The sequence below is a fragment of the Ochotona princeps genome, chromosome 5, assembly GCF_030435755.1.
Source record: "Ochotona princeps isolate mOchPri1 chromosome 5, mOchPri1.hap1, whole genome shotgun sequence".
Taxonomy (NCBI): domain Eukaryota; kingdom Metazoa; phylum Chordata; class Mammalia; order Lagomorpha; family Ochotonidae; genus Ochotona; species Ochotona princeps.
The window spans coordinates 83,506,852-83,533,007 of record NC_080836.1 but is presented as its reverse complement, the minus strand read 5'-3'; the positions used below and the strand labels follow the sequence as shown (position 1 = coordinate 83,533,007).

The 26,156-nt window shown below is 38.9% G+C and overlaps 1 protein-coding gene across 7 annotated transcripts in view; it reads right to left on the bottom strand.

Moving 5' to 3' along the window:
• MAP2 (microtubule associated protein 2) overlaps window positions 1-26,156 on the bottom strand; it is a 210,951-nt gene that overhangs the window by 37,254 nt on the left and 147,541 nt on the right. For 5 of the 7 annotated variants that reach the window (XM_036493175.2, XM_036493202.2, XM_036493203.2 and 2 more), the window contains exons 4-6: window positions 25,231-25,518; window positions 6,719-6,832; window positions 5,008-5,085 (exon numbers count right to left, since the gene is read on the bottom strand). In XM_036493175.2, coding sequence (XP_036349068.2) covers window positions 5,008-5,085; window positions 6,719-6,832; window positions 25,231-25,492 — 454 coding nt within the window. In that variant the 5' untranslated portion in view covers window positions 25,493-25,518. The remainder of the gene's footprint in view (window positions 1-5,007; window positions 5,086-6,718; window positions 6,833-25,230; window positions 25,519-26,156) is intronic. The other 2 variants (XM_036493207.2, XM_036493205.2) reach the window with 1 other exon arrangement.

Genomic DNA, 26,156 nt, shown 5'->3' with positions numbered 1-26,156 from the left:
ATAAGTATTTATGGATTATTCTGTGGAAGCTGTTAATGGATGGATGTTTAGAACTTCAATGCCTGCTATTATTTCAGAATTGCAAATAACAATGTTTGATATTCTTATTTCAACAATATATGATTTCTCAGCTAGTCAGATGGATGTCCAGGATCTAGGCTGCAACACTGACTCACACTGACTCATATCCTGGGCTTTTGCTATCTTCCGGCCATTTCACAACTCCAGGGCTTCTTGGAGCCTGTAAACTTCTTATGTAGCCAAGGTACCTCTAAAACTTCTGATATGTTTGGCAGATTGCACAGGACATCAGTAAGTGGAAATCGAGTATTCACCCTTCTGCTTCTCAGCATTGATTTCTGAGTGGCAAAACACAATGCAGCATAAATTAATTGTAACCTGTTAGTTCACAGTGGAGAGACAATACCTTTTACACATGTTGGCCTCCTCTGGTCCTTTTCTTTTTGAAAGTATCAAAGATGTAAAAGCAGCTAGAGCTTTGTTTCATATGTTAAGAAAAAAAATCTGGTATTTTCTATTTTGAATAACTTTAATCAAAGAACAACAAAACAGCACGTAATAGAGTTGTTGTGGAAAAGTAGTTTCTTTGTGATATTTTGCTCTGGGTCAAGGCTACGTCAAAAAGAGGGTCTTGCAAAGTGCAGCCCTCTCTTGAGATTGTGGTCTGTATAGACTCCAGGTTTCTGCTTAGGACCTGTAAGCCTAAAGTCTATCTATAATGCAAGCTCCAATGTCTTCCAGGAAAGCTTTGTGTATGGGGAGAGCTAAGTTTGAACAGAGTACTTGGTTCCAATGATAATGACAGAAGACATTAGATTTTCATTTGCTACAGAATTATGCATAGCAATTGATTATGGAACATATCATTCAAGTTGGTAAGCAGAGGAATGATGAATTAGTAGATCATAAGTATTTCTTTGGAGCATGTTTTTTTTAAACAGGACATTAATATTGCAGCTTGTCACAAGGGGTTTTCACTTGAAAATCATTTATTTTCAGAATATCAGTGTAGTGCTTTTATAAGAGACACATTAAAGATACAGTGTAATTGTGTATTTTGAGGTTTGACTTGGGCTTAAATCAGGAATTTAGGCTGAATGAGGCATTAATTTAGATATAAAACTCTACAGTGTGACCAAAAGAAGGTGAAAATGAGTACAACGTATCTCAGAATATGAGTATAATGTATCTGCTAGGAGCAAAAAAGTGAAAATGTGGAAAGTGTGAAAGTACTAAACCCTTACTTGACACATCAAATTTGGGGTTGAGAAGCTCATGAAAAGTTGAACTTATTTCATAGCTGCAATTTTCTCTTGTTTAAGGTCAAGACTGAATGCATTCATTCTTCCACTACAAATAAACATTTCGGGGGGGGGTCTCATTTTTGCCACAAAATATACTAATTTAATCAATAATGTGATAAAGTAAAGGACAGTGTAATATTATGAAACTTGGAAATGCACTTAGTTCCTTCCATAACTGCCAGGTCAAAACTGAACACTACTTGAATTTAATGGAAGAATAACTTCTCCCCAGTTTATTTTTATTGAAATATTCTCTGAAGAGAAAAAGCATTTGAAACTTAATACTTCATTAAAGTAAGCCCCTTTGATAAAATTGAGCAGTCACTTTTATAAGAGACAGCATTACATTGGATATCAGTGATTCTGATTTATAATTACTAAGACATCGCAACTCCCGCCCCCATAGAGTATGCAAAAAGGTAGATGGTCACACTTAAGTTGTTTCCCACAATCTCTACGACTTTCCCATTCTGCACGTTTCTGAATGAAGATTCCTCACTTTGCCTATGACTACTGCTGCTCCCAGAATGATTTAGAGTAAAAATTGCTTTCAGTTTAACAATTATTAAGTCACTATACTCACGACATAGGAAAATATCACCCTTGAATTCTGGGGTCAACCTAAGAGGGCAGAAGGGCTCCTGGATGCATTTTCAGATGACTCCATTGTGCTTGCATACATTTCTGAAATCTAACAGTGTAATCCAAATGACAGCTATGATAGTCAGGCCCCAAAGAAAATAAAGGTTAACTTAAGAATATCCTCACTACTACAGCATGGCTTATAAATGATGGTTTCCTTTTGAAGTGTGCTACCTGTCACATTCTTCATCAAAACCTCTTATAAATTTTTCTAAGAATATGTACCTAGCACATATTGTTGGAATTATTAATATTAATGATAAGTGAGTAGTCATAATTGAGATAATTAACAAATTAGTTTTAGTAGAAGCATCAGGGGACAGAACAACTTTAAAAAAAATGTACCTTGAACAACCACAGAATTACCTGATTTGGCCCAAAAACTCTCCTTCATTTGTGTAAGTGAATGGTAGTCCCTATGTCCTTAAAGTAGTCTGATATTCTGTCAAGGAGAATAAACGATCCCCTGGACAAAGTAAAGGAACCCCCCTGCTCCCTTATCCTTTCTGCTAAAGCAACACACTGATGGAATTTGGGATGGTTTTTTTTTTTTTTTAACAAGCTAAATAGACTGAAAGAGTATACTTCAATCTTGTAATTGTCAGTAATTTATTTTCTGACAAGACTAAACTTAAAAAAGTGTATATATATATATATATTTATAAAATAAAGTTAGGTGTAGTTTAAAACAAGCAGCGGCAGTAGTTTTTCTATACTACATATATATTTCATGTATTCATCATAAAAAGATTAACTAATCTTTAATGGGATACAGTTTATAAGATATATACCAGTATTCACATAATCCACAAGTGATTATCCATTTAAATCATTGGAGCTTCACATAGTTTCATAGATTTTAGGGAAAAAATCACAAAAATGTGAGTTTGACTTGAGAACCATTGTGAGTGACTTTCAATAGCAAATATGTTGGTATTTTGCCTGAATGTATTGAAGCAGCTCGGGAGAAAGCAGTTCTGAAAGGTAAGAGAACAGTTATTCTGGCAAGTTGATACCCAAGTTACCAAATGGTGGAAATGAATCTTATTTTAATTATATCTGTTATAGGTCCCTGGAGAAATAAAACTTTCTGCTCTGACTCTGGTTCAGGGTAAGAAGAGCCGATAATGTCACTTTAGGCAGACTTTTTAAGAGGCCTAATCTTTCAACAGCACATACCTTTCTGATGTAAGAGGATTCTCTAACACTTGAAAGACTCTAAGTAGGAGCTCAGAAATATTTTCTACAATGTGAGGAATACACAACTTTTATGGAAGACTCCCTTCTGCAGATGTAGTGAAATCAAGGCCCTTACCCGGGTTGGCTACTGCTCATTCTCACTGCTCCAATATTCTCTCATTTTCTCACTCTTTGCCAACTACGACTCCTTCAGTTCCTACAATTCCTCATCCACACTCTATCTTTGCCCACCAGATGCCCTTCTGCCTCCTGGTGCATCTGCCCCCTAAGCCCCTTTCTCCCATTTGACTTGGCTAACACTTTTTATGCTTCTGGACTCAGCTCTGTAATGATCTCTTCATTGTATCGCAATGTCAGGTTTCCCATGTTCTAACTAGTAAGTTCCAGGTTCTCTCCTTTCCTGAAGCATTCGCAGAAGGAAATTACTTGTAAACTCATTCACTGAATTTCTGTTCTCCATTGGTTGGCATGTACTTCACTGCAGGGATCATGCTAGTTTTGCTCCTAGAGTTTGAAGGGGTGTCGGGAGCACCGTAGATGCTTGGTAAATATATCCCAAATGAATTGATATGAAGCCAAAAGGAATAATTGAGTCCACAAATCCAAAGGTTAAATCACAGTTTAAGGCATTAACTACTTAACAGAGGGTGTTATACACCGGTTACAACTTTCAACTTTTGTTTCGTTATTAGAATAATTTAGTATGCTTAATACTATTTCAGGTAGTAAATTTAGAAAAAAAAAGAGAAAAGGACTACAGTATAGGAAAGAAAATCCTGGTAAAACGTTTAGGTTTAGACACCTGTGACAAAATAAATTATATTACAGTTGATAATGCAAAATTAAATGATCTGCCTTTTTATACTTAAGAAATCAAATAATATTTTAAAGCAGCCTAATTATAAATGATAGGTCTTTTGTGATAAATGAAATAAAACCAAAAAGTAATGAAAGAAATACATGGATAAAATGGTATAGTATAAATTTTTGATTTTCATATACAAAAATTAAAATTGATGAAACAACAGTTGAGTTGTAGCTCTCCTCTGTCTTTTCCAGTAGGTTTCAGGCAATATACAAAAATTAACTAACTGGCTTGCTAGAAAAAAATCCCTTCCATCTCAGATTTCGGATTCTGAAGGATTATTCTTCAAAGGCATCCTTCTGTTTATTCCCTGAGACTGAAAGGCCGACAGGCATTCCATGTGAGTGTGATACCACAACAGGATCTCAGCAGGAAAGAAGCCAGACTATCAGCTTCCAGTCCACTGCTCTCAGTATCAGATTCACTTATTAACTTCCTCATTTATTCTTTAAGATGTATGGATAATTTACTATGGACCAGGTCCTTGACAAGGTCTTGGTAATACACTGATGAACAAAATACAGGCAATTCCTGACACCTCCATAGGAAAATATTGATTTCATCAACGGATCTGACTTCCTCCCACTCCTCATGCACTAAGGACTGCACTGATTTTTATTACATATTTTTAGATATTTAGAAGATAAGATTGTATCTTTCCTGTCTAACTTGTTTCACTTGAAGTGAACTGGTTCTCCACAGCTTTTCTAGTAACATTAGCACAGACCTATTCTTTCCTTTACCAAGTTTTATTTTTCCTTTGTATTTAGCGTATTTCCCTATTTCCGACTTTATATAAGTAAGCGATTACATGTTTATTTAAAATCTTTGTTTCTTCTTGACTACTTGAAACACACAGCTCCGAAGCATGGCCATATACTTACTAACCAATATCAGAGTCCAGTGTTTATGGATTGAAGCTCATCGTTTTTCCGTTCTGAGAAGACAAACCCTGAAACTTCCATTTGGTCTTACCTTCCTCCACTGGGACAGTCTGTTCTGAAGCTGGTGATGGGGGTGGAGAAGGAGGCAGATGAACTGTCTCTTCAGCTGCTGAAAGTCAGACAATGGAAAAATGAGACACAAGAAATAATCCTGTTAGGGAGGTAGACGTGTGGCCAGTCTTGCCATTGTCAAAAAGGTCTCTGGGAAAGATTCAACTGGAAGCCACATTTGGCTAATTTTTAGGCCCCTCAGCTGATCTGTATTTTACTGAAACCAAAGAGGACATGAATTTAGCCAGTTTGCACCAAAAAAATCTTTTTTCTACCCATTTTCTAATCCATCCATAAAGATGGATTAAAGATGCCCACCTAAAATTCTATCATTAATCTTGCTCATTTGCATCTTACATATTCAATTAGTTAAATGTTTCACTTTGCCTCTAGTTTTGCCACACAACAGCAAATGCAGGCTGGCATTTTTGCTTGGCTTTAGCTGGAAGAACTAAAAAATACATTAGAACTTGTTCTGCGGCTTGACCTGAAAGCCAACATTACCTCGACCATTCGCAATGATTTTAGGTGACCTATTTGTTAAACATCATTTTTTTCCGCTGAATCTAATTGCAAAACTTTTGTGTGTGTTTTCAGAAAAGAAAATAGAAACTGTCACAAACTGATACAATTTTTATGGAGAAATCATGTCCTGGGGAGCAGAGTGGGCCTTACACCTGTGGAAGGCCCAGAGAGAAAAGGTCTAAAACACACAATTCATTCACAGTTAACTCTACAATGTCATCTTCAATATGCTTACCTTCTTAATGACCTCTCACAGGAAGGTAAAAATTTAAAAGGCAATTAAAAAGGAAATTAAAAAGGTAATATTTCACAGTTAACAGCATGGTTAGATCCCCAAGATGATGGGGATCTTGCTTTCACAAAGCAGTAATAGAAGAATGCTTCAAAGATTAGAAGCGGTTTGACTAAAGACCAATGATTTAAAGTATATGTTTTCCCTCTTTATAGAAATTTATTATTAAAATAATGAGTGAATTCTAAATTATTATTCTGGAACAGAACAGCAATGTATTGTATTGGTTGTTTATTAAAAGATACTGAACAGAATATCAAATGTTATACATGCATTAACTTGTAAGAAAGAAAAATGGTTATGTACAGTTTTTAGGCCTTGTGAAATGCAGACTGTAAGTCCTTATAGAAAATGCTGGTAGGGTCAGCACTTCCTGCTTTGGCTACAGGTTTTATTAGGCAGGTAAGGAAGACACAAACTAGATCATTATATAGATAATCACTCACTAAAACATATATAAGGAATGATTATTTCTAATTACAGTTTTACCACACTTTCCTATGAGTTGGGGTGGTCACAAATATTTTAAAAAGCATTAACTTATTCTTTATAATTTTATAAACTATTCTCCTTTGTTAAACTAATAAACTAATAAATTAACAAACTAATATTCTTTATTAAATATATTAAATATAAACATTAAATACAAACATTTGGGGGGAAAATCTGACAGCTAATCATCCTAAAAACTACCCAATGACTACAACGAATCTGCTGAGGAAAGTAAAAATGCGTCCCAGTATATCACATTGGAAGCGTTTGATGAATATTGCGGATAAGGATAAAGTATGAGACCTAAATTGGGATTCAGAAGACTGTATCCTATGGCAGGGGCAACAGACAAAGCCCCTGAGTCGAGGTCCTTCTCATTTACCTAAAGGCAGAGCTGCAGGCTGTTCCTTATGCTGAGCTTCTTTCTCTTGTTCTCCTTTCAGGACTGCTACAGCCTCAGCGGTGACTACTTGAACTATCCTTGCAGACACTTCCTCTGCAATAAACAGAAACAGAAGAAAAGATAAAGCAAGTCACCCAAAGCAGGTAGCAAAGAGCAAAGTAACCAAATAGCCTAGACAGATTAAAATTTCATTTTTTGCCATCTTTTCCTTAAAAGTGTTATTTCTTAAACAGGAAATGGAACACAAACATGTATGTAAACTCAAGAAGATGCAAGTGGAGCAGGAAGAGCAGGGTGGAGGGAGGAAGGGGAGGAGAAAAAAAAGTGCATTCTGGGGGCCTGGCACGATAGCCTAGTGGCTAACGTCCTCGCCTTGCATGTGCCAGGATCCCATAAGGGCTGAATCTAATCCCGGTGGCCCTGCTTCCCATCCAGCTCCCTGTTTGTGGCCTGGGAAAGCAGTGAAGGACAGCCCAAAGCCTTGGGGCCCTGCACCTGTGTGGGAGACCCAGAAGAGCTCCTGGCTTCAGACTGGCTCAGCTCCAGTCATTGTGGCCACGTCGGAAGTGAACCATCGGATGGAAGATCTTCCTCTCTGTCTTTCCTCTCTGTGTATCTGCCTTTCCAATAAAAACAAATTATCTTAAAAAAAAAAAGAAAAGTGCATTCTGGGAGCTAAGCAATAGAAGCATAAAATTAAAGAAAAATAACTTGCATAGCGCTTTTGAAAAACTGTTTATAAAAATATGAAAAATGTAACTTTGCTGTTAGTGAAACACTGAAAAAGAAAGTTCATTTAAGGTATGACTTGAAGTATATTTTATAATTTTCTTATACCATTCTAGACAAGGCCATGACTTAAATCTAAAGAAAATGCCTCAAACTATTCATTTGTGATTAAACAGATGTATGTGGAAAACGTAAGTTTTAAGGAACATAACTTCTATAAACTATATGGCAATTACATATGAAATGGCTTAGTACCAAAAAATACCCCATTTATTTACCTAAAACAAATTTAATGAGATCAGTCTCCTATTTATTTTTAGAGATTTGTTTTAATTTATCTGAAAGGCAGAATCACAGAGAAGGAGGGACAGAGAGAACTGCCTTCTGTCTGCTCACCCTCCAAGTGGCTGCAATAGCAGGGCTTGGGCCAGGCTGACGGCAGGAGCACCATTTTCTTCTGCTTCTCTCCTGTGACTGTCAGATCCCGAGCATCTGAGTCATCCTTAATTGCTTTCTCGGGAGCAATAGTAAGGAGCTGGGTCAGAAGCGGATATGCTGGGTCTTAGATTGTGTCCACATCGGCTAACAGCACTGCAGGTAGAGTCTTAACATGTTGCGTCAGATTACCTAATGTTAATCTCCTAATTTTGATTCACATGTAAGAACAAATTCTTTACTGAAATTCTCTTATGGCTAATGCTCAGATGTGCATTTTTGTAAGCAGGTTCACGGGAATCTCCTTATATTTTTTTACCTAGGTGGCTTATTGACATTCTACCTCCCTCTGAATGTATAGTGAATGCAGGCATCTGAGGTCGGCAATTCACATTGGACAACAGTTATCTAAATTTTAAAAGTTGGATTACTTGACTAAACATATTTCTCTTTATAAGCTTACTTTCCTGAGTTTTACTAGCCATTAACTATGTATATTGTTAAGATATGCATCTCAGGGCCTGGGTGGGGTAACCTAGCAGCTATAGTCCTTGCCTTGCACATGCCAGGATCCCATATGGGCACTGGTTCTAATCCCGGCAGCTCCACTTCCCATCCAGCTCCCTGCTTGTGGCCTGGGAAAGCAGTTGAGGACAGCCCAAGGCCTTGAGACCCTTGGGGCTCCTGGCTTCGGATCAGCTCAGCTCCAGCCACTGTGGACATTTGGGGAATGAATCAGCCAGATGGAAAATCTTCCTCTATGTCTCTACTCCTTTCTGTATATCTGACTTTCCAGTAAAAATAAATAAATCTAAAAAAAAGAGATGTGTCATAAATACTCTTACATACTATTTATTCACTTATTTGAGAGATAGGGAGCATAGGAGAAAGAAAAATGTAATCCCATCTACTGGCTCACCAAATGCCACTCAACTAATTCAGTTAGCAGAACCATGCCTAATGTAAGCAAACATGTACTGCATATCACATTTTAATTGTGAGTGATAATGCAGTTCCAGTGAAACAGTATTAGGACCTTAGGCGAGGAGTTGCATGAATATATTGGGTAGACTTTTTCTATATGGGTTAAGACAGAAGCAATTTCTATCATCTACAGAAAGTTACCTGCTAACACACTACAGGTATCATACTAAGCCATCTACATTTTCCCTAATGAATAAACCTCATTATTTATACACAAGTTTTCAAGTAATTACACTAGGCATGTGCATTTCTTGTTAGCATTATTTAATTTACATATTTTCCAGGTAGGAAATCATCAAAATAGTGCATAAAGCCATCTTCTTGCCTCCCTCTTTAGATATCATTTCGGTTTATACCAATGTAATACAAATACTCTACAAAACACTAGGTTTTAGTGTTGTAAAACCAGGAGTCAAACTCTGCTTCCATCTCTTATCAGCCTCAAAGCCTTACTTTTATGACAATCTCTCTTACTTTTAGATTTCCTACCTACAAAGTGGGAAATAGAAGTGGTACTTATCTTTTTTTGGTGTGCTGTGACTATTAAATGAAATACTGTATATCAAGTGTTCACTTAAATTACGCATCTGACTAAGCCAATTTAGATAAGCCTTGAAAGTCTTTGCCATACTATGAGACAAGTCTTTTTTTTTTAAGATTTATATTTTTATTGGAAAGGCAGATACACAAAGAGGAAGAGAGACAGGAGATCTTATGTCTGCTAGTTCACTCCCCATGGGCCAGAAACAGCCAGAGCTAATCCCATTTGAAGCCAGGAGCTTTCTATGGGTCTCCCTCACAGATGCAGGGTCCCAAGGTTTTGGGCCATCCTCTACTGCTTTCCTAGGCCACAAGCACGGAGCTGGATGGGAAATGGAACAGCTGGGACAATAACTGGTGCTCATATTGGATCCTGGCACGTGCAAGGTGAGGATTTAGCTGATAGGCCACTGTGCTGGGTCCTTCTGTTATTTTTTTTAAATAGATATTTCCTTGCCCAATAGAGAATAAACCGACCCCCACCACTCATGAATTATTTAAAATAATATGATAATATACAAAGCAAAATTTGATTGTACCAAATTACTCAGCATTTATAAGTACTGGGAGCTATGTTTAATTTATTTTTACCCTGATGCTGATTTGTGTTGAATCATAGCCATAAGCTTTTCATCATAGTATCTATGATGTCAATATAACTTAGTCTGAGGTCCTGATTTTAGCATATTTTAATTTATTTTGCTATAGTGATGCATCAATATCATTCTAGGTTGATTAATAACAAAAAAAAAATGGAGTTGACACTTCAATAGTCCTGAAAACGGCAACTTACTTCTGAGTTATGTATGACATTGACATTATTGATAGTTCCAGAAATTTATTTTGAATGTATACCCTTCCTGTTCTCATCAGGACCACCTATGATTGCATGAACATGCAATGATTCACCAATTAGAGCGTGAAGAAAAAAATCCAGAAAAGTTGGCATATGATTGAGAACATATTTTTGTGATTTTTTTCCACGCCAAGAGATAAAGAGACACTGTCAGTAAATTCAACTATATGTAATATAAAAGCCTGTAAATGCTTCTGCATCTAAGAATCACAGACACAATAAAGCTGCTTCAAAAGAAATGACAAATAAGCCTACCATACACTTGTGGAAGAAGGAAAAGAAAACCATTTAAGATAGGATGTTCCTGTCAAGAAAAGGTTCTTCACAGTAGGGTAGAGAAGGGTTGCCTAGGAAACCAATCCTAATTGCTCCTGCTGATAGAATCCAGTCAACAAGGAAAGCGCTGTGTAGTTCCAAACGCTCTGCTAAACAAATACCCAACATCAATTCATGAAAGTAGGAAGAAAAGTTCCTTGCCTCTCCTCTTTCCTTTATTTGGAGTGTAATTGGTTCCTCTGAAACTATTTCCTGTAATCAACTGATGATGAAGGAAGTTAGAAGACCAGATTGTAGGGGTTTTGTTTATTTTTTTCCTTGGCACCTTCCCAATAATTAAAGAGGCCAGTATTGGCATGTCAGACTCCTACTGCAATTAGAAGGCCACAATAACCAACACTGCTTCTACAGATCAATACTCTCATTTTTCCTGCCTAATTTTTTGCTAAAGATTCAGTGGTTAAAATGAAAATTAATTTGGTTTTTGGGGGGAGATTAATCTGAGATAAAGTTAGTTGATAGAGGTAAATGCACTTAAGGAAAAAGTTTACTTTTAGTGGGCATTTAAATTGAGTAGAATTGACTTTGCACCTGCTACAGACAAAGCATCTGCTTAGTCTAGATGGGAAATTCAAGCATAAGTAAGATAAGGTGTTCCTACATTTAAATTGTGTTTTATGGGAGGCAATAGCATGGCCATACATTTTTGACTATTCCTGCCACAAGCCCTTACTTGAAAACTGATAAAACAGGAATGTAGTATTCTGTGAGATTTTCCTCTTTGCATTGTTTTTTTCCAACTTGACCTATGTATTCAAATTCCTAATCTTTAGATTGTACCTTAAGGCACTCAAAGGAAGAATTCCGACCTTTGAGAGAGCTGTCTTAGTATTTACACTGAAGGAGAAAGATGAGCACAATGAATAGGATTATAAGTGAAAGGATGCATTGGGTTAAGGATGCTATATTATGAAATCAAAAGTCATTTGAAAAGCAAAGTCAGAAATAGTACCTATTGGAAAATTTAACTCCGAATTTAAAGGGTGCAGATGGAAGTAAGAAAAAACTTCACTTAGTGTAAGAGATACAGTAAGTGAATATAAAGCTAATCCAACTCTAGCTTTATATTTGTCATATTCTATTTAAAGCTTTTTATTCCTAGTGGGCTTGGCAGTTTCCAGTGCCAATTTACAATGTGCTAATGTATGCATATTTATACAGTTGCAGCCTGTTAAACTTTTACTAATTAGGTCAAATTGTAAACCTGTATCAATCTAAATTAATTTGAGAAATGTAAGTTTATTGGGCAGGTTGACTCCATGAAATTTTGCAAACCGCTAATATCAATAAATAGACTATATATATTTAGTTACCACAGGAACTGATAATGCTTTTGCAGTTAGGACATGTTCTATTTCCCACTTCATCAAAATGATTGTAATTATGACAGAGTTTTGAAAAATTACATCTTTTCCACTATGTTTCAAAACACAACACTGCCAAAAGGTCTCAGTACGAGACATTATTAGTAATAATAATGGAGAGTTTAAATATCAGTCAAATGAATTTTCCATTAAAAATAACCATGGATTAAACAAAATAAAAACACACAAGTTGGAAGTATATTCATGTATATGTCAGGACTCACGCTTTAACAGTGACTTCATGCTTTTAAGGTCACATCTGTATTTGGATATGCTGATGTATGTGGGCACCAGCCATGAGGTTAGTGCTTATGGAGGATTCAATGCTTCTGTCTCTGCAACACCTAGCAATGCCTGACACTGAAGCTATGACAAAAAATTGAAAAATGTTCCACCTTTTCCATATGTACCTTTTCCATATACACAAATATATAAAATGAAGCAGTATTAGAAACCTGTGACCTAACAGCATATAGAATTTGGGAATCCTATGATGGGAAAATTACTGGGTTCACGTAACAGTGAGGTGAAGAAAAGAACTCTGTGTTCATAAAGTGCATTAGGTTGTTCCACTTTTAAGTTGTAACACAGAACATGAAGAGAAGTTGAAACTATTTTTGAGGCTCATTATCCAAATGAAGAGATGCCTGATATTTACAAAAAATTTGTTTAATCACACTTTAATCTTTTTTCTTTGTGTTTGAAGATTAAATTTACACTTATCCAATGGTGCAGTACTAAAATGCTGAGTTGCTAGTTTAAGTAGCTGCAGTTGACTTTTGAACATTAGAATCCAACAAGAAAGGTTTTGTCACTCAAACAGTTCTTTAGCAGTATTTTCAGTGTCATATTCAGAATATATGATGAGTTCATGTGTTCCACAGCGCATTTCAAATACTATGTTTTCCACCTGGATGACTGATGCTTTCATGGGAGCAGAGGCCTGTGAATAAACTCACAGTTCTGAAATGTGACTCTTCCGTGTCTACTGTATTTCCTTCCAACTCAACTCTTGGCTTCTTATCTGATTGTAATCATGACATAAAATAATTAGGTGAGAACTGGCCTAGAGAAAATTAACGTGTGGATGTTTTAGGAACTATAGCAAAATAATGTCAACTTAAAAATAAATAAATAAACACGTGCGTGTGTATTAATCAGAGGCAGATTTATAGAGAGAGAAGCAGAGAGAGACTGTGAGAGAGAAATTTTGAGACAGAGATCTTCCATCTGCACATTCACTCCCCAGATGGCCACAAGGGCTGGAGCTGAGCCAATCCTAAGCTAGGAGTCAGGAATTTCTTCCAGATCTCCTGCATGGCTGCAGGGTTCTAAAGACTGGGGCCACCCTCTGCTGTTTTACCAAGCTGGATTGGAAGTAGAGCAGATATGATGGAATTGTTGCCCACAAGAAATGCTGGTGCTGTGGGTTGAGGATTAGCTTGCAAAGCCACTGTTCCAGCCTCAATAATGCTTACTTTTTAAAAAGAAAAATCTGCTTTTTGCATGTCAGTCTTTCTGTTTCAGTATCTCTCTGAGAAAGCAGATTTATTCTAATCTTTTCAATGCTTTGGTCACAAAGCGTTTAGGTTGATAACAGAAGCAGACAATTAAGAGAAGCAGACAATTGCCAATTTTAAATGAAAGCTTAAAGTGACCTTGGGTATTAAGATGCAGAATGCGGTACGAAGAAAATGTATATTATGAATTGATTTCTTGTTTTAAATTTCTTGTTGGAATTATTATTACGATGATTGTTGGTTTCCTCCTAAGGTAATTTTTTTTTAGTACCTAGAATTAGAAAACACAAAGTGGCAGGGTTGGGGTGGGCAACATTGTGGTTCAGTCACAGCAATGCCCTGTCTTGGAGTAGCGTCCCATATTGGAGTCACAGCAGCATCCCCTATTAGTGTAGTTTTATCTCCACCTCTTGGGTTCCTGCCACACATGTGGGAAAGTTGGATGGGACTGCTTGCTCTGTAGAGGCCAGGAGATCTGGAAACTAAAGGAAGGGAGCTCTTGCTGTCTTTCAAAAACAAATAAACAAGGGCAGCATGGCCTAGCGGCTAAAGTCCTGGCCTTGAAAGCCCCGGGATCCCATATGGGCGCCGGCTCTAATCCCGGCAGCTCCACTTCCCATCCAGCTCCCTGCCTGTGGCCTGGGAAAGCAGTCGAGGACGGCCCAATGCATTGGGACCCTGCACCCGCGTGGGAGACCCGGAAGAGGTTCCAGGTTCCCGGCATCAGATCGGTGCGCACCGGGCTGCTTACTTGGGGAGTGAATCATTGGATGGAAGACCTTCCTCTCTGTCTCTCCTCCTCTCTGTATATCTGGCTGTAATAAAATGAATAAATCTTTAAAAAAAACAAATAAACAAAACAATTTACTCAAAAATGAAAGAAATATGACTAATAGGAATTAAAGTTTTCTTTAGTATAATTTTCCCCAGTTAATTTAATATAGAAATGACCTTAACTACCTAGTAACTCTCCAGTTATCAATCACTTTATAGCCTCCAAGATGAAATGGATAGAAATGTCTCATTGTTGATCTTTTGATGAGGTTGAATTTCAAAGCTAGGAACTCTTAGATCTCTCAAACCAATACTGGCGTATTCTTTTAAGGAAAAAACGAAATTGAGTACATGACTTAGCAAAATCCATTTGCCTTAAGAACTGGATAGTCCACTCATCAGGAATGAAATCTCTATCTCCTTACCTAGAATGGTAAAGGAATTCTTGCAGTCAGAGGTTCGAGAAGTACACATACTTCAGAGTCCCATTAATAAGATATCTCAGCAACCCTTTCAAACCAGGGCAATTACTATACCGGGTTCAGTTTGAAGGACTGATCACAAGAATTAACTCAGTATCAGGTGTTTCTTCACTGTTAGATTACGAGTATCTCTAAGAAAGGCTATTTACTCTGACTTTTCATATTCCTTCCAGCTAAGTAATTTTCATCAAAATGACACCATTTCCAGTTACAAGTCTTAATGGTTGTCTTCAGTCAATGATGTTTTCTTTATTCCCAGTATACACTCTCATTTTCACACCATGTTAATTAGGTCTTCCATTATATTCTTTAACTATTTTGAAATTCCTACTTAGTTTCTTGTGTTACAACTAATTCTATAGTCTGTATTCTCAATCAAGCCTGTAATAGTTTCTCAATTCTCCCCGTTTATGTTAATATTCTTCTCTTCCAATCTTTCTCACAAATGTATGGCATAATCTCATAGTACTATTTTCTTTATGATGTTTTTCATTTTCAAAATATACATGGTTACTAACATTGACATTTATATTAATTCAAAGAATATTTGTTAAAATATTTATCATGAAATATAAGCACAGTATTATATACATAAAGGAACAGAAAGATGAACAAAGCATAATTTCTACCTACAAAGCATTTATAACTAGGGGATAAAAAACAGTAACAAGAAACCTAAGTCAAGGGTTTGCTATGACTGATGCTCTTAACAAGATGCAAGTTTAACACTGAGAGGTGTTCAAAAGAGAGAGACTCTTCTGAGAGGACGAGAGCAGTGTCTGTTGCTGATCTTCAATTTTGTGTTTTTCAGTAATTTGCCCAAGAATTTGTACCCTTCCACAACGTTTTTCCATCACATTGAATAGTGCTGTCTGTACATGAGACCACTGTAAGTTGCCTGGGCAAAATGTGATTTGGGTAAAATGAGAAGATTCTTAGTTCAATATAGGTCTGGCCACCCGTGCTAACGATGCTGTTGTAGGAATCAGAGGTGCTCCTATGCTGGCACTGCCTGGAACTGTATTCAAATGGAAAATTTTGCCTGTAAAGCTTGAATAGTATTACTGGGCTGCTGAAGTTGAATAATGCCTACAAGGATGATTTTTCTGTTTATGTGCTACTTCCTAATCTGACCTTAAACTTTGAATATTAATGAAATAAATTGCAAACAGAGTTTTACTCTCATTTCTGTGTTCTAATCACCACCAAGCACTTGAGTATTTTTAATAAGTTGCCCAAGAGCCTAGTACACATGTCTGTCAGGCTTTGAAACTGCTTTTTTTCTATGTCACCAAACAGCCACTCCTTCGGTGAGGCAAACAACATGGTGAGCAGACAGGATGAAGGATCCTTACCCTAGGACTCACAATGCCAGGTGAGACATGGCCGGAAGACGAGTCTGCAATGCAGCACCGGTTGATCTATTCATCTATTCCTGAGATGCATTTCCAGACTCCCCTGACAACCAGAGCGTATTTTCTAAGCAATGAGTTAAGATGCAGTGAAGTGTGAGGGAATGACAGGAAGAGAAAGAGACTTGGTGCACTGAGGCAGAAAGGGTCCTTCATCACTTCCTCCCCTAGCAACGTGCGGAGGTGACACAGGGGACTGACAACAGCTAGGTTCTCCGTATTATACTTACTAACCTCAAAAGCAAATGCCATCAAACCAAAGCCCAGCTTCAGGGCGGCATTTGGCATTCAACAGCAAATATTTTTCTCTGATAAGTATAAACTATATAACCAAAACATATATAAACATCGATATATTTCTTATACTTCTAGGAAAAACCATATGCTCCTTAAAGTTGAATATATCCTGAAGACAAACAATTCAGCATTCATTTATCCAAAATTGCTTTCATATTTTTCTTTTTATCTTTTTTCCCCTGTATTTTCGTCAAGAGAAATACCTCAAAATGTAATAAGGACTCGATAAAGGCATGACTAAGCCTGGTAAGCCAAAGGTTCTGACAGCCCAAAAATGAATCCAGGAAGTTTCACTTCCATTATAGATCCTTGTCACCTCTCACAGCAAATAAGAAACATCTGATAAATTGTTTACAATTTTTCTCTAAGTGGAAATCCTTTCCAGCCTCAAGAAATTGGAGAACATTAAAAGAAAAAAAAAACAGATTAAAATTAAAGAAAAACATGAGAGCAACTCAGAGGAAAGAAAATTTGCTAAGGATTGTAGAGGAAGGGGGAAGAATGACAGCTAACCAATCTTGAAAAGAAAGAACAAATCAGACAGAATAATTTTCATAAATAAGCCTAAATTATTAGCAAAAATCTGTTGCATAAAATATGGTTCATAGTCAGGGAACTAAATTTTCAAACTGTCAAGGCACTCATCTAATAAAACTTGTTTTCTTTTTTTTCTTTCTAGCGTTTATGATGTGGCTCTGACATGTAGCACACAGCAAGACATGAATCAAAACTGATTTCCACAGTGTATGGGAGGAATATTCTTGAGTAACACTCACAGGAGTATAAGTGTATGCAATTAATCACTGTTTAAATATCACATTACATGTGTTACATAAAGCCTGGCTCTTCACAACTTGAAGTATTTGTAGGCAATTAAAATTCCAGGGAATAAAATCATAATTCAATTTGTTAGTCATTGGGTTTAATTAAAACAAGTCCTGAGAAGCCAACTTTTTCCCCCCTCATATTTGAATTCATGATTACTGGCATAAGACAATTTCATCCCACATTTACCCTTTGACTGAGGAGCAAAGACAGATGGTTACGGGCCAGACTCACCCATAGTTGCGTATTTAAACAAAAACAACTTTATCCATTGCCTATCTTTTCCTCCAATTTGTAGGAAATTTCCTATAACTGGCAGTGACTGCTACATAAAAGCCCATACCACGAGTAACAGACGCAATTCCTTCTAGACAGCCCATGTAATACAACTAGTCCCAAATTAGATGCAGATCTTCCTATTCTTCAACAGGACACAGTATATTATGATAGAAGCTAATACCTGTCATTTGTTTCATCTGGCAGATCACAGAAGATAAATAAATATTAAGTACAAACCTTGTGGCACTGCCTTTTCTATCAGTCCTTGTCATTTCTCTGTCTAGTCCCAGATGCCTAACCTTTAGAAGGAAAACATTGAGAAGATCCTCATGTTCTTCCCTCATCCATCAGTGTTGTGAGGCCCAGACGTTCGTGGAGAGGCCGTGTGGCTTTCCGCAGATCCACCCTTGAATGCTAAATAACTGCTCTGCACACTTCCCTCTCTGCAGAGCTCAGGGAAATGGCAGCCAGAGCAATGAGTGGTTGGCATGGCAACAAGGAAAGGAAAATCTGCAACCTCTTGTACTGCTAGACCTGCTTGTTTATTTGCCTTGGGGGGAGGGTTGCACATGGCTTTAGCCATTTTGCACACAGGGCTGGCTGTGCACTACTCCGCGGTGCATAAATTGATGGAGTATTATATACAACAGGTCTTATCTTAAAGAGGATACTGACTCATTTTTGTAAATTTAGTACATTTTAAGCTTAGAAATGGAGTCAAGGAAGAATGGAAGACTAGGAAAGAGTAGATTTGCATGTTCTAGGATGGAAAAGGAACCTTAAGGGAATACTCAGCTTTCTGCATTGCAGAGATACAAAGCTTTCCCCAGCACATGTTTACATGATTAAATTTATGATTCAAGCAGTGATAAACTTGTGCTTGGGGGTTGTAACTATGTGTATGTTGAAGCACTAGAAATGCATTAGAAGATACGGCTTCGCTGGCTGTAGGTAACTGTCTAGGTTGCCTTGTACTTAGTCAACTGCTGAGATAAAAGCAGCCAATAACTAGCAGGCATTCTGGGCTGGTTAATGCCAAACTTGTGTTAACTATAGCAGATCTGGGCTGGAAGGCCTAGAAGGGGATCTAAGGGGACTCCCTTGCTAGGCTGTGGTCCCACTGGTGAAGCATGACAGCCAGGGCTTGGGGAAACTGGGCTTAAAATGGCTGCAGTGCCCCTTGGCATGTGTAAGAGTGAGGTCCAGGAGCAGGCTGGATTGGGTAAGCCCCAGCACCCACTGGCACTTGCAAGAGACAGAGTGGGTGTTGAGTGTGCTGGGTTAGGTTGTGGCACCTGCCAGTCCACACAAGAGCTGGCTCTGGGGATGGGTCAGGCAGGGCTAGACTGAGCTGTAACACCTACTGGTGAGAGCTGAAATAGGTACAGGCCAATTGGGCAAGGCCACAGTGCCTGCTGATAAATACTGGGACTATGTCAGGCTGGGCAAAGCATTCACCAATGCATGTGAGACCTAGGTTGGGGATAAGGTTTGATGGGGGAACTTGGGGAATTCCTGTTAGGCCACATCTCCCACTGGTGAGTGTGAGAGCTGAGGCAGGGAGCAGCTGAGGCCAAGCAGGACAGCACCCAGCTTGGGATAGTGCCCTTTGGCATACATGTGGGCTGAGCCTGTGGGTAGGCTTGGCATACATGTGGGCTGAGCCTGTGGGTAGGCTTGGCTGGGTCAGTATGCAGCACTTACTAGCAGATGCAAGAGCTAGGACAGGATGCAGGGCAAGAAGGGCCATGCCAGATAGAGCCATAACACCCATCATCATGTGTAAAACCTGGGCTAGGTGAGAGACTTGAAGGGGAACTTCAGGGACTCTCCTGCTAGGACATTGCTCCCACTGCTAAGTGTGATAGCTGGGAGTGGGGGCAGATCAGACTGAGCAAGGCTACTACATACACTTGGTGGCCCACATGTGAGCTGGATTTGGGGGATGACTGGATTAGGATAGTGTTAGGAGCTACAGACTTACGGCCTTAGACTTGTTGGCCTGCCTCCGTTGCAAAACTTGCCTTGGGCAAGCAGGGCCACAGCAAGCAGGATATTGCAGCTAGAACATCCCATGCAAAGCAAGCAGAACAGAACCTCCACCCTTGTTCCTGTTCAAATAATTAGTTTCTCCCCTGTTTTAATATAGAGAATTCATTCCTCCCCTGTTTCAATGTAGATGATTAGTTCCAGGAAACCCCTCCCCTTTCTCTCCTCCCCTAGAGAAAAAGGTATATATATATATATATATGAGGAGTAAAATAAAAAGCACGGGCATTCTCATTCACGAACTACGTGTGTCAGTGTGTTTCTTGGGCTAGCAGTCCGGCATTCCCAGTCTATCCTCGGGGTTTGAGCGTCGTGTCCTGCAGGTCGGGACAGGCGAGGCCACTGTCTCCTCTGGGACATGTGAGAGTCAGAATAAGTGTTAATCAGGTGGGCTTTGCTATAGCATCTGCTGACAAGTGCCAGGGCAGGGCGTAAGTCACGTCGGCTAGACCACTGTACTCTGGTAAGCACAACAGCAGGGGCTGGGAATGGGTCTAGTTAGGGGACTCTGGGCACTCCTCTGCTAGGCTGCTGCTCCCGTTGGTGAGATGAAGCCAGGGCTGGGGATGGGCCGGGATGAACAGATGACAGCACCCATCAGCATATATGTGGGCTGGATCTGGGAGTGAGTCACATTAAGCTACCCATGGGTGTATATAAGAACCAGATAGGATGTGGATGTACTGGACTAAAATGTTGCATATGCCACATGCACAAGAACTGGGACTGGGGGCTGGGCTTGGTGGGAGTTATTGGGAGTCACCCCAACTAGGTTGCAGTTTCTGTTGGTGTGTGTACGGATTGGGTTTGTGATGGGTTGGGTTGGGCTTGGCCATAGCACCTGTTGGTTTGCATGGAAGAAACAGCTGAGAATAGAAATGACCAAGCAACTGACTGCAGTGGATCACACACTAGCTAGTACACAAGAGTCAGGTCTATGGCTATCCCAGGCAAGGTTTCTTGGGGGACTCCACAACTAAATAGTTGGACTCAAATTTCTACCACAGGGAAAATCAAAGGACATGTGGTTCGACCTTGGAATACATATATTTGGACTTGTCCTCCTCAGTTGCTGATGTCTGCATAGAGGACAGCATGCCCAGAGGCACTTCGGGGACACGACAACCAGCTCATCTAGGCCAGTGGAGGATGTCGAGTGCCTCATCAGAGGATGAAACCAGAGCAGATTGGACAGCTCTCCTAGCCAAGCTTTGTAGCAACTGTGGATGTGTGGGTGCACTAAGATGGACTTTGTCAAACAATAGACCTTGGAAAGATATTCTCAACCTTGGAGCAACAAAACCAACATCTCATAACTACTGAAACCACTCAAGCAACACCCTAAGAACATTTTCACCCACATTAGGCTCTCTAAGATAACACCAAATGACTATCCCTATCCCCAGATTCTGATGTAGTTTGGCAGTAAGAAGTGGTTCTCTCCTACCCCAAGTTAGTAGACAGTGGGAAAAAAAGGTGACCACATATAGAAAAGGGTTTTGCAGCTCTTACCTCCTTGGCAGGGAGTGGACCTGCCGTCTATGCTTGGAAAAGTTAGAGCAACAAAGGTGCTCTGGGAAATACTGGGTATTAAACTGACAAAATACCATTTTATATTCTATTTATCCAGGGAGAAAGACGTCACTTAAATTGCATGGTGCTTATGGTGCCTTGTACTGTGACTAGTGCTTCTCCTACTCACAATGTTTTAGGCATTGTACCTTAGATAAGTTAAAACTTGGTTTTTAAATGCATCAATCTTTTCACATTTATAAACATCTCAGAACGGCCTCCTTTCCTTCTCTGCTCAAGCTGAAAAGCAGAAACACTGTTGATTTGCTATTTTCACTGAAGGACATACACATGAGAGTTCTGCAACAGAACTGCCCTTCTTGGCCATAATCAACACTTGCTCTGAAGCAGTGTGCTTCTCAGGGTGTGGCAGTGGAGTAGCGAAAGAGCACAAGCAACAGTCTAGAGCCAAGGAGATGGCAACTCATTGGAAAAATATCCCACAGAACATCCTGGGATTCCCGAGCATGAGGAACACAAATCAGCTCTCTCATTTTCTAACGTAACCTTGAGCAAGTCACTCAGCCATTCCCATTTATGAGTGAAGACATTAATGGAAAGACATTCATGGAAATGTATTAAAAAAACGAAGAGATATGATGGCACTTTAAACACTGAAGCACATTTTGATTTATATATTAAGAGCACTATAGAAGGGTACTATCTTATGCAAGTTTCTAAGCTATAGTTCTATAAACATTTCTGTAACTGTATACTAAACCGTCTTTAAAGAATGGATAGAATTAAAAAATTGTTACTTCCATGTAGATGAGAAGTGAACAACAGCAATATAATAATGTTTTTCAGAGCAGGCAAAAAACATACCATTTGTTTTTCAGACTCCTATCTTTGCTATCAGAAAACATTGTATTCAAAATAATTATATTAACAGCTACAGAGAGGATGGAATTTGATCAAAAGAGAATGGGATACCAAATGAATTCACACCCAGCTATATTGCCAAGTCATGTACATAATGATTACAGAAATCAGTGGCTTTTTCATGCCCTTAAGATATCAGTTGAAAGGTTATCTTTTTGTTTTCCATTTTCTGAAGAAATGTAGTAGTAGAAGTTGTAGTAAAATCATTCCTTCTGTTCTTTGGCAATAAGCATGGTGTTATCTTGAGACTCAGACTAACCCGAGTTGGGGTTGCATGCCTGGATGAATAACATAAAGATGAGGCTCCTTATTGTTGCATAGTTAGGTATTCCTCTTTGTTTTCTTCAATACAGATAAGGTAGCAACAATAAGAAGGGATCATTGTAAGCCACTGCTCTTAGCATTCATGCTTTTGAAAACAATTTAAACATGATATTTTGTTTTATTATAATAGTCTTCCCTAAGTAGTTTGATTCTCAATAACATTATTTTTTTTCATGACTTTGGGAACAGTTTGTTGCAAGAAAAAGATCTCGATGTGTCAAAAATTATGTTACAGCTGAGGAAAATCATTTTGTTCACCTTTCTGTGTCACAGCTTTAAATTATAGAGGAGACAAAACCTACATGAGTCAGCTCTAAAGAAACAACTTAAAATATTACTGTCTGTTAACATTCCCAGTTCCCCTACCACTTTGTGCATAATGTTAAGTATAAACTGATCATGGGCTGCCATCTTCAAATTTACTACACTTCATAAATGAAGGGGGACATTAGAAAAGACAGTTTGGATAGACTAAACTGAGACTCCTTATTGAAGTGTGCCAACTTTGATGAAATAAGGTAGGGGATCATGCTGTGAAATATGGAAAGCTTTTATTGCGTGATCCTATTCATACAAATGAATGAAAAACATGCAAAAGGTTTATTTCTACAAATAAAGACAACACTATACTAGAGAAGGAAGCAGAGGAAAGATTTTAGTATCCATCACTGATGACCTGGATACCACCATACATAGCTGGGACCGGATCATTGAGATATTTGTCATGATTATTGGGTCTGGAGAAAATCCCTAAAAGGAGTGAAATGCATAGGTTGTAGGTGAATCATAAAAGAGCAGATTGGCTGATACATAGCTCCTGGTCCTCTCTGAAATAAATAATAACTTAAAATACAATGTGGCTGAGGTCAGCATTGTGGTGTAATGGGTGAAGCCTTCACATGTGATGCCAGTATGCAAATCAGTACTGGTGCATGTCCTGGCTGATCAGCTTCGGATCTAGTCCCTGATTGTGGAAATCAGCAGAAGATGGTCCATGTGTTCGGTCCCTGCTACCCATGGGGGAAATTTGGATGAAGTTCCTTGAACCCAATATTGACTACTGCAGCCACCTGGAGACTGAAACAGTCTCTCTTTCTCTCTCTCTCTCTCCCTGCCTACTATATCCCTCCTTCTGTTTCTCTCTCTCTTTCTGTCTTTTCCTCTTTCTCTGTGTCCCTGACTTCCAAATAAGTAAATCTGTAAAAATATAATGTGGCTCAGGGCCCTGCGGCAGCGTGGCCTAGCGGCTAAAGTCCTCGCCTTGAACGCCCCGGGGATCCCATATGGGCGCCGGCTCTAATCCCGGCAGCTCCACTTCCCATCCAGCTCCCTGCTTGTGGCCTGGGAAAGCAGTCGAGGACGGCCCAATGCCTTGGGACCCTGCACCCCCGTGGGAGACCCGGAAGAGGTTCCTGGTTTCCGGCTTCGGATCGGCGCGCACTGGCCCATTGTGGCTCACTTGGGGAGTGAATCATCGGACAGATGATCTTCCTCTCTGTCTCTCCTCCTCTCTGTATATCTGACTTTGTAATAAAAATAAATCTTTAAAAAAAATATAATGTGGCTCATAGTGGTCTCTACTATACTTTGCTGTGCAAGTGGTTTTAAAAGTACTATATGTACCTCAGTAAATTCTCCTTTGTTGAAATAATTTATGATTCGTTGTTAAAATTGATTTTTTTGAACAGAGAATATAGTTGGTAAGTGTTATCAACCAATTCTGGAGTGTAAAAAACAGTTTTTGAATAAGTAAGGGATGCCTTTGAAGGGCTATAGTCTCTCTTACTAAAGACTTTCCTAGTAGGTTTACCTGCTATTTTGAGGTTAAGTTGTTGTCTGCAGTTTATTGTCAGAGTTTGTCATAAACTCTGAATACAAATACAAAAAAACATGGCAAACAATACTATAATACAGCTTAATGTTCATACTATTAACATTATATAATGATACCATGATAATATCAACAATAGAATAAAGGTAATTATTGAGGGAAATCACTTTAAAAGTGCCCGAGTCTAAATTACATGCATCTGGGCCCGGCAGCGTGGCCTAGCAGCTAAAGTCCTCGCCTTGAAAGCCCCGGGATCCTATATGGGCGCCGGCTCTAATCCCGGCAGCTCCACTTCCCATCCAGCTCCCTGCTTGTGGCCTGGGAAAGCAGTTGAGGACGGCCCAATGCATTGGGACCCTGCACCCGCGTGGGAGACCTGGAGGAGGTTCCAGGTTCCCGGCTTCGGATCAGCGCAGCACCGGCCCGTTGCGGCTCACTTGGGGAGTGAATCATCGGATGGAAGATCTTCCTCTCTGTCTCTCCTCCTCTCTGTATATCTGGCTGTAATAAAAATGAATAAATCTTAAAAAAAATTACATGCATCTGCAGAAATTGTAAAATGGTTGCTGTATAGATATGTTTGCTTCTGTTTCTTTTTCTTTTTAGTTTTACAGGTGGGGTAGATATGGATTTTATATTCCCTTAAAAAGTAAAAACGCTACCAACAATTCACCAGATTGAGATCTGATGTCATTCAACAGAATCAAGGAGAAAATATTTGAGACGCTTCCTTTCATCAAATTAAAATGCACACAGTATCACCATATACTGAAGCATTTGTGCATAAAAATTAAAATCATCGAAATGAAATAGCAACATGGAATGGAGTTTAGAAATGGGAATGTTGGGCTGGTTATCATGTCTCTCCTTTTTTGGTGTCTATTTCTCTTGCCTGACTTGAAGCCAGTCCTATCACTAGTGAAAGAGATCAGCCCTGAAAATGAATCTACTTTCACACCTAAATGACTTCAAAGCATAGAGCAGAAGAACCCTCTATTACCTGCTGTTTCCCTGTCCGCTGAGGTCAGCTCCCCGTTGATTCCATTCTCTTTGGTATTTGAATAGGTGGCCTGCGACCCATGCTCGCCAAAGGCACCCTCTTCATCCTCCTGGTATGGGAATCCATTGGCACTTCGCACAAGTCCCTCCCCTGCCCCGCCTTGATCTTTAATCTCAGGAGGATGGGGATGTGCGGATGCCTCTGTTAGTTGGGCTGAGGTCCAGTGAGGTGCCTTTGCTTCATCTTTCCGTTCATCAGCCATTCTTCAAAGCTCTGTAACTTCTGCAACTGGAAGAGAAAGAACAGAATAGTAACTGTCACACTTATTGAGTAATCTTCTGATCTAACATTAGCAGTACCAAGATAGGGAAAATTGTCAGCAAATCCAGTGGTTTTCTGTAGTTAAGGAAGTATGTACAATAACCTGTCAATGTCAAGAACTAGCCAGTGTCAAATCTGGACTTTTGCGTAATTTCTAAAATAGTTTCTCAAAAACGTTCAAATCAAGTCAGACGTTGATGTTTCTGAATACTTTTAATTAAAAGAAGAGTAACTTGTATTTAGTACTACAATAAATTTTCCTGAATTCCATCTATAGATCAAGAAAGATCGACAATTTTATACCAACATAAATCTCATAGAAAGAATAAAAATACAATATTAAGCTCATTTTTGCTTTATGACATTCCTTCACAGCTATTTCAAATTATGCCTGGAATACTTAGGTCAGTAACATATATTAGGAAACTGTATTTTATAGCAAATGATGAATAGTCATGTGATAGAGGTTTACAACACATTAAGTGAATTGCAGCTATTGCACACTCTTCTCTTGTATGTTGACGGTACTAAGTTTAGAGATGTAACGGAAAAGAAGCAATTCACCACTCTATTCAGCAAAGCTGCTGACAGCACAGAAACCGCAC